Raw genomic sequence first — 9,905 nt, forward strand, 5'->3', positions numbered from 1 at the left:
CTCTGTCCCCATATCATTGTCCAGCGGGGTGCTGGCTAGCACAGGTGTCTGATGTAGCTGACGTATCGGAGCTGGGTTGCTTCAATTTCCATGTCCTGGTGTTTGGGACTCACTGGTAATGGGGCAGCACTAGTGATGAGACTGGCTAATTGGCCTTCCAAAAATGGAAAACAATTGGATATAATTTGAAAAATTTAATCATAAAAAATAACTTGTTGCTCAGAAGCAAGAAACACAGATTTACAAATATAAAAGGTGTCTGTTCCATATCTTTGACCTTCTACATTGTTCTATTGTGTGTCCTTCATATACATTTAAATCTACAGTAACTAGTATTGAGCAATGTTTCTCAGCCCTGGTTGTGGAGGCACCCATGCTGTACACGTGCCTGCATCTCTGAAATGACTTGTTAATAAACTTGTCATTTTTATTCTGGTGTGTTGGGAGAAGAGGAAGATTGCATTATTGCATTATCACACATTTGGCCCTCAATTTTTTTTGTTATGTAATGTTATCTAAGAGTTTATGACTATCAGAGATAATAATGATTATGAGCAGCATTTTGCAGTGTCATTTAAAGACAGTGCTGTACTTAAAATCATGTCATCTGCTCTTGAGACTAAGTAGTGGTCTGATTCTTATCTGAGTCTCATTAAATATGCAACACACAATGAATAATAGATTCATTTATTGATTATTTGATTTACATGACATTCTAAGGGGCCATTTGGAATTAGAAGTGTGGATGGAGGCAGACACTTAATGCTCATGCTCTTAATGATTTTAATGTAAGTAAATATGGGATTAGCAGTGGGTGAACATATGGTCAAAACTCTTATTAGTGTGCTTACAGGCATTTATTTAAAAGGCAGAGGTAAATCATTACAAACATTACACTCCAACATATAGGTTTAACTTTTTTATTCCGTATTCTTGGGCAAGACGTATATGATAAAATAATATATCATGATATGGCTTGTTATTATCTCATTAAAACCCTCTTTATCTCTTTAAAACATTAAGATCTAGTCAATGGTGTCTTTGAAGGCAATATATATTTTGGTTAGATCATAAACTTGCCTATAAAAGCATGGCAATACAATACAATTCAGGGTAAATATCTGTGATTTAGGATAACAAAAATAATGGTGTGGTCTTACAGCTAATACTTTTATAGTAGAGGAAAAGCTGACCTGTTGTGGTGTTTGTTTTTTAGCTTTTTAAGAAGACAACTGGGCAATGTCTTTGTAACTAATTTAGTGTAACCTTAATGAGTTAATAACAAAACAAAACTAAAGTGTAAAATAAGGTCATTAGCATAGGTTTTACAGACACAGGTTATATGTATACTCTGCAAATTTAACTTACCAGTATAGGGAATGTTTTCACCTGGATGAACAGCTTTTTGACCATCCTCTAACCATTTGAAACCAGTTTACAGTGGGTTTTTCAACAGGGTTGACTGTAAAAGCAGAAAAATACAGGATAATATCAGAGAAAATACATGTTGTTCCAGATTCCAAAATAAAGGACAATATCTTTTGTATGGCTTTGATTCATTCGGAAGGGAAATGGGCAATGCCCTTATGGCTACGCTAAAGTAACCCTACTATGACAAGAACAGTGTAAAATTAGTCTAAAATAATCAAATTAAAATACATTTTACAGAAGCCAGTAATATTTGTAGTGTTCTAGTATATAACAGCTAGTCTGGTAAACATAGTGTGATAACAGGAAAAAGTATGGGATGAAACATCTCTATTTTACATATAAAACATTTTAGTCTTATTATTTTATTAAATATAGATACTTTGTGGTTTAAAACGACTAGACTACAAAAAACATTTAATCTTAATACATACACTACACATCCCAGCATTCCCACGAACACAGCTGGCGCCTTCCATATCCGTCCACATCCGCATTTATGTGACCCCTGTAGCCAATCGTAACGCAGGAGGGCGGGGTCTGTCGGAAAACGCGTGGAAAACAGTCTATGATAATAAAAGGTGGCTATATTATGTGTAATATTGTGTAGCTGGCTGCTTATTATGTTTAACGAATATGTTATGTATAATAAAGTATTTATGTTTATTTACACTGATCTAAAAGGGCATTATAATATGTATAAAAATAAAATGTGATAGAAGTAAACTTCCAATCCCAGTTTAACTATTATGTTATTTGTACTTGTGTATATCATTTATACACAATATTTCACAGATTTATTTTAGTAAGTAAATCTGGAGCTACATATTTATTTAAATTAGTGTATTATAATTCTGGGTAAAAATTATATTCAGAAAGGTAAATTGAAAAATGCAGTTTTTTTTTGTTTATTTGTGATGTTACTAAATTCCTTCAAAGTATATCTTATATGTAGGAACCCTAACAAATATACTCATATATAAATATTTTCTTTATAATCAGAATTTAATTTTAAATTAATTTGAAGTGGCCATCTAAATCAGCACAGCATAGACTTATTGTTAAATACCAATAATAGTTTACTTTATTAGGAGTATTTTTTTACTTTTGATTATACTTGTTTTTTCCCATTTGTTATACTGCGATTTGTGTCAATATAAATTAAAATTAGGGAAAAATCAAAGTATTTTCATTTATTTAAAAAAAAAAAAAACGTTTCCCAGGTCCTCGTGGTGAGCGAGAACAGTCACACCCCTGATCACGAGGGTGCCAATCAGAGCCGGAGAGAAAAACCATGAGGTAATCCCTCGGCCTGCCATTGGAGGGCTATATTAAGAAAGCGGCGAGGCGCTTTATAAGGAACTCTGTGCTCTGAAATCCTGAGAACTGAACAGTGAGAGGCTGAGGTGGTGAGCTGCTGTGTCTGAAGTGAGAGGAGCTACTTTATAAGCTGGAGATCCTGAATAAGCTACACAGTCTCAGCTGGAGATACTGAAGAAGCAACACAGCCTCAGCCTGGACACTTTTCTAACTGTGTATTTCATTTGATCCTGTTTTAATAAGGATTTTCAGAGTTTTAATCCGTGCGTAAAAGCAGCGAGGACACACCGAGCACATGGCTGCTATCCGTAAGAAGCTGGTGGTGGTGGGGGACGGGGCGTGCGGTAAGACGTGTCTGCTCATCGTCTTCAGCAAGGATGAGTTCCCTGAGGTCTACGTGCCCACCGTCTTCGAGAACTACGTGGCTGACATCGAGGTGGACAGCAAGCAGGTGGAGCTGGCGCTGTGGGACACGGCCGGCCAGGAGGACTACGACCGCCTGCGCCCCCTTTCCTATCCGGACACGGACGTGATCCTCATGTGCTTCTCCGTGGACAGCCCGGACTCTCTGGAGAACATCCCGGAGAAGTGGGTGCCTGAGGTCAAGCACTTCTGTCCCAACGTGCCCATCATCTTGGTGGCCAACAAGAAGGATCTGCGCAACGACGAGAGCGTGCGCGGCGAGCTGGCGCGCATGAAGCAGGAGCCGGTGCGCGCTGAGGACGGCCGCGCCATGGCCGTGCGCATCGGTGCCTACGACTACCTGGAGTGCTCGGCTAAGACCAAGGACGGCGTACGGGAGGTGTTTGAGACTGCCACGCGTGCTGCGCTCCAGAAGAGGTCCAGGCCGGCTGGTGGCTGCGCGAACTGCTGCAAGCTCTTGTGAACTCATGTAAACTTCTGTGAAATCATGTGAGCTCCTGTACGAACTCCTACGAGAAGAGGACATGGTTCCCCAGACAAGAAACGAAACATGCTAATGTGGGGCTCACTTAGGTGGAACATGGTCTAGGTGGGTTCCAATTGAGTTCCAGTTGGGTTCCAGGTCGGTTCTAAATGGGCATGGGCTCTGAGTGGGTTTGTACTTGTGTTCTAACGACTAGTTGGGCTTCCCATCTAGGGGTTCCATCTAGGCCCTATATTTGTGTGTGTGTGCAAGGTACAAACCAGGTGGGGCCTATGTTGACTCCCATGTTTAAACTCCTCCTGGTCCCATCAGTGACACTGACTGACTCCATGCCTTGTGGAGCCAACATGGACAAACCCATGGACAGAACTTTCTAAAAGGACCCAGTTGACTTGTTGACCCAGCCTGGAGTCTAGTTCTTTACTCATGGACAAGTTGGGTGGGGGGGGTGTTTGGAGAGATGAGGGGGGAGGGGTTTGAAGTGTCCCTTGATGCCCTCCCTGCACCAACACTAAAAAGTAGAGAAAGAAGGAAAAGAATGGACACAGAACAGTGAGAGAGAGAGAGAGAGAGAGAGGGGATGGTAGGGGGCTTGTGAACCCTCAACTTTGTATCTCTCTCTGTGTTTGTGTGTCTCTCTATCTTGCTCTCTTTTTTTCTCTCTTTTGCTTTGTTGTTTTGGTGCTGTGTGGCAGCCGAAAAAGACACAGGCACTATACTATTCACACTGCAAGTACTACTACCACCACCACCAACAACAACAACAGCATGCTCTGGATAATGCATGCATGGGTGGGTCTGGGTGGTTGGGTAGCTTGGGCACAATATCTGCTGCTGCTGCTGCCACACAGAACAAAGTACAGAACAATGTAACTTATAGGCTTAACACTGTATACAGCCTTGCCTTGTTTATATGACACATGCATAGGGCTCTGTATTTTGTTTTTTGGGGATTTTTTTAAATGAGAGAAATGAGAAGAAAAAGAATATGCCTTGCCACTGCATTGAGGTGGTCTTTGGGATGTACACTGGGATGACCCTCAAAAAAAAAGAACAGGAGGAGACTTGTACAAAATGCTAGCTTTCTAGTCAGCTGCCAGCTGTGGTGAGACTGCAGTGCGAGCAGGGCAGCTGTGCTTTTGTTGCACAGTGAGAGACTTGATGCAGCACTAAGAAGGGGGATGGAGGGGTGGGGGATGGGTGCAAGTGGTCAGTCAGTGTGTTCCGGGACTGTGTATTGTGCTGTTGCAAAAGTCACCTCGATTCATTGTATGCACACACATTTACAACACACATACATACGTACATACATGCCCACACCATGAAATGTTAAAGTGTGGGCCCATGCTGGTGAATCTGCATGCTTAAATAGCCCAGCATTGTCTGAATCTCCGTTTGTTGTTTCCATTCTTGTTGCACTGGGTGCCCGTGCAGTCTGCTACCCCACCCTAGCGCTCGGTAAACTCGTACGCAGCCCCTCTGCTCGAGCACCAACAATGAAGTTTGTCACGATTGCACTGATGGGATTATGGGAGCTGCTTTTGTTGATTTGGGGTGTATAGGGCTCGGCTGGGATTGGCTGGGTTGGGGTGTGGGCCCTTTTCTGCTTTGGCTCAGCTCTGGGTTAGCGTGACACACTACGCACACCCTCTGTTACAGAGGCGGCCTATGAAGTTCAGCTCTGAAGCTCTGTACATTTTCTGTTTTGTTGTTTTTAGGACTTTTATATGTCTTTAAGCCTGTGGTACCACTGCATTAACTTCAGACTGACCTGGGTCAGCTCTGAGGCGTTGGCTGTCATGTTTACAGTAACCCAGCAATGAACAGAAAAAATAAAATAAATATTCAATTGCAATACAAGTATGTGTCTTGTGTTTATGTACAAGTGTCAAATATGTGCCTTTAAGCAATATTGCACTGGTTCTGGTACTGGTTTAGCTGTGGTTTCATGTGTATTACACTAGTAGATAATGAAAGGGATTGAAAAGGGCAGTACGGGTGGGGTCTGCTCACACTCAGCTCCGCTGCCTCATGGTCCTACTGCCTCCAGCACAACAGCAGGCTTTGTTCATCTCCACTAGTATCTTTTCTACTCTTTAAAGTAAATTTATTTTGTTGTGTTGTATATATTATGAAAAAGATTACTTGGCTTTTGACGATATACATAATAATTTAAATATGGTTTGTAAGGAACAATACACAATATGTTTTATTTATATGTATTTTAAGAATAATTTAGGTAAACCAGGTAAAATATACTAATATACTAATACTAATTTAATTGTTACTTTGAGTGTCCACAAAATCATTATCTCTACCAAAGAACCCATTGAAGAATAAATATAGGAGTATAAATATATATAGACTGTCCAGCAAACACTTCATATCTCCAAATAGCAACTTTACAGGTGAAGAAAAATCCTTAACTTTAAGTAGAGGTCAATGTAAAGCTTTTTTATTTATTTATTTGTTTATTTATTTTTTTTACATATTTTGGAAAGATTGGGAGATATATATGGGAGGTATAAAATGTACCCCAATTCTTGAAAGACCAATATAATAATACCAATACCATTTTAAAGGACAAAGAATCATGGATCTTTGCTCTTTAAATAATATATAACAGACACTAGTATTAAATAAAAATAATATCTGAGTAAAAGAGCTATGTAAACTCTAAAAACTGTTATTTATATTGCAGAATAATGGCTATTTGACTTAAAACAATAGAGTAATGTTTGTGGTGGCATATTTATTTATTTTCAATCAATTTTGTTTGTTTGTTTCAAAGTTTTTTTTATAATCTCAAACCCCAAATCATAGTTTATTATTGTGGTCAAGGCAAAATATAGTGTTTCTGATGTGAGACCAGTAATTTTAGCAAAAACATCCTGATGAAGTTCTTTAGACAGCACACATTTGTTAGGTCTATGGTGAGGATAATCCTTCTGCATAATGCATATAGAGGTCGATCTCCAGACAGGGACTAAGACTAGTCCTGACCTAAACAGCATTTTGAATGGAGAATTCTCTTTGTAAGTAAAATATAGTCTACGACTAGGCTTAATCCCTGTCCAGGAAACTGACCCTTATTAGAATTTTCACAGCTGAAGGTGATACATTTCCATTGTTATTTTAGTGAGTGGAATCTCTCTGTACCCTCATTATCACATCAAAGTTCAGTGGTCTGCCATGGGCTAACATGTCCAGACAAGTTTGAGTCAGGTTTGGGGGCAAATCTTCAAATATGTGGGGAAGCAAAAAGAGTTTATTAAGATAGCTGTCCCAAAGATATGTTGCTTATGCTTAGGTAGACATGAAATGATTACTTCATTACTTTTAAATAATGCATTGGAGATTATTATTATATTAGAATATGACAAAGCCATGATCTATATGAGTTTATGATCACCGAAGAACCTCCAAGTACCTAATTGTTCTTCAATGCTCTGTAAAAAGAGTTCCTGAAAAATCTTTTTTTTTTCTGGTTCCTTGAAGAGCTTTTACGTATTTTTAAATTTGAAACCATGGAAGAACCAATTAAGTTGCTTTGAGCAACATTAAGCAATTTAAGTGGATTCCTACACATTTTCAAACTGAAGAAACCTTAAAAGGTACTTGAAAAACTAAAAGAAAAATACTCATTTAACCCTTTCAGACCTGGATTATATTTTACTGATGGAACAATATGCTGTTTTCTGCCTGTAATGCTCACAAAGGAAAAAAATATAATACTCTAATTTAAAGTCCAGCTAAATCCATTTTTTTATGTCCATTTTATTGGAAGCCTGTGTGAACATTTTTATCTTATATTTGATATTGACCTTTTATGTCACAAACCATTCCTACAAAGTAAAACAGTAAAATCTAAATAATAATAAAATGAGCAAAAATTAGCTCTTATTGCTTTGCCTCGTTGGCTTTAGGGTTCTGCCTTACTCTAATGCTCTATAGCTGCCATTTTTTTTCCAGTGAAGTAAGCGGGGCTAAGCTACTGTTTCATTGGCTGGCTCTAGCTCTATTCTGATGGACACAAGTTAGTCTTAATTAGTGTTATGTGCAACAAAGCATTAAAAAAGAAAATAAGTGATGTCCATTGTAATGGATACAGGGTTTGAAGGGGTTAAATTATAATTCCTAAAGGATCTTTAGGCCACTATATAATGACATGCCACATGTCATGTGACAGACTTTTGCCATTTCCCATGGAAGCTAAAGAATGCTGCAATGACCTGCAGTATATGCATGTCGGGCTGCCAGCATTGAAAATGGATGATTTAGTCATTTTTGCCAGAATCACTTGCCTGTTTATGTGGACAATTCTTGACAGACGCCACCGGTCACAATAATTTTTAATGACTGCACCCACTGTCCCCACTGTTTGGATGGTAATGAATTCTTTAATGTATTCCTGATGCACATGTGACACTGTGGATAGAGGAATGATAGATTACCGCATTTTAAACTTCAGAAATGGAATGTCCCATCTATCTGGTACCCACTATCAGACCTTGCTCAAACTTAGATCAGAGGTGTCCAAACCTATTTTGTTTGGGACCAGAAGGAGAAATATATTTGAAGTCACGGGCCACAGACTCTGTAATAAAACAAATAATGAAATATATCACTTTAAATAATATTTTTTCCTGATTATTTTGTTTACACAACATTTTACTTGACTTACTATCTTTATCTTTGACAGTGTTGTGTAAACTAAGATTATTTAAATTGATTTTTAATTTTATGATGTCTCTTAACTCCTTTATCACTGCAACTTTTAGACTCTTTGGCCCGTTTTTCTGCGCTAGAAATGCGCACTCTCTCCGCTTTTAGACTCTTTGCCCCGTTTTTCTGCGCTAGAAATGCGCACCCTCTCCGCTTTTAGACTCTTTTTCACGTTTTTCTGCGCTAGAAATGCGCACCCTCTCTGCTTTTAGACTCTTTGGCCCATTTTTCTGCGCTAGAAATGCGCACCCACTCTGCTTTTAGACTCTTTGGCCTGTTTTTCTGCGCTAGAAATGCGCACCCTCTCTGCTTTTAGACTCTTTGGCCCGTTTTTCTGCGCTAGAAATGCACACTCTCTCCGCTTTTAGACTCTTTGGCCCGTTCTTCTGCTCTAGAAATGCGCACTCTCTCTGCTTTTAGACTCTTTGGCCTGTTTTTCTGCGCTAGAAATGCGCACCCTCTCTGCTTTTAGACTCTTTGGCCCGTTTTTCTGCGCTAGAAATGCACACTCTCTCCGCTTTTAGACTCTTTGGCCCGTTTTTCTGCTCTAGAAATGCGCACTCTCTCCGCTTTTAGACTCTTTGCCCTGTTTTTCTGAGCAAGAAATGCGCACTCTCGCCGCTTTTAGACTCTTTGCCCCGTTTTTCTGCTCTAGAAATACACACTCTCTCCGCTTTTAGACTCTTTGGCCCCGATTTTCTGCACTAGGAATGCGCACTCTCTCCGCTTTTAGACTCTTTTGGCCCGTTTTTCTGCGCTAGAAATGCGCACCCTCTCTGCTTTTAGACTCTTTGGCCCGTTTCTGACACCTAAGGTTCAAACTTTGAATCTCACATTATAAAAACCTGCTTAACAGCGGGCCAAATTTCATTCTATTTCTAAAATACCTCGCGGGCTGCTCCAAAAAAGGAAACGGGCCACAAATGGCCCGCGGGCCGTAGTTTGGACACCCCTGAATTAGATAATTCACATTGCCATGCCATGAACATGCAAGCTACTCACAGGATAACACCTCACAACTTACAAACAATACTAATATGGGCATTCATGAGCCATTCTCTGAGGTAACATGCCATAATCAACTTATATACTGATATTCCATGACTTTTGGCATGTCAGTGTATTTTGATCTAAATATGAGAAATTTCTTACGGTTATCTCATGATATATCAACTTTATCTAACTGAAAAGGTTTGCTTTTGGGAGGAACATTTTCTTAAAGGATCCTTAAAACACCTTAAGCAGTTACGCCACAGTTCCCAATGACAGTGTGTTTTTGAACCTATTGTCCCATGATCATATGAGTGTTGCTACTTTTTCCAACAGCAATTACTGAAACTTAAACAATGGGACAAGCATAACAGGAGACCAGCTGTATGAAAAGGCCTGACCTTGAGCTTATGTAACCACACAATTATACAATAAACTTAATAACTGGACACACATTAGATATTTTCCATAGCAAATGATGTATGTTGAATACAGTCAGTTGAAGAACGTCAATACATTTAAAACAATAGGCTGC

General features: G+C 39.3%; 1 protein-coding gene across 1 annotated transcript; it reads left to right on the forward strand.

The window, feature by feature from the left end:
- Positions 1 to 2,784: 2,784 nt before the first annotated feature.
- On the forward strand, positions 2,785 to 5,515 carry LOC103025336 (rho-related GTP-binding protein RhoB). Its single transcript, XM_015607907.3, has one exon. It carries the CDS (start codon positions 3,044 to 3,046, stop codon positions 3,632 to 3,634), a length of 591 nt encoding a protein of 196 aa, XP_015463393.1. The 5' UTR covers positions 2,785 to 3,043; the 3' UTR covers positions 3,635 to 5,515.
- Positions 5,516 to 9,905: the final 4,390 nt, after the last annotated feature.

The sequence above is a fragment of the Astyanax mexicanus genome, chromosome 14 (genome assembly GCF_023375975.1).
Source record: "Astyanax mexicanus isolate ESR-SI-001 chromosome 14, AstMex3_surface, whole genome shotgun sequence".
NCBI lineage: Eukaryota > Metazoa > Chordata > Actinopteri > Characiformes > Acestrorhamphidae > Astyanax > Astyanax mexicanus.

Coding starts and splice junctions, on each gene's coding strand:
- LOC103025336 (XM_015607907.3), top strand. CDS start 3,044: ATGGCTGCTATCCGTAAGAAGCTGGTGGTGGTGGGGGACGGGGCGTGC.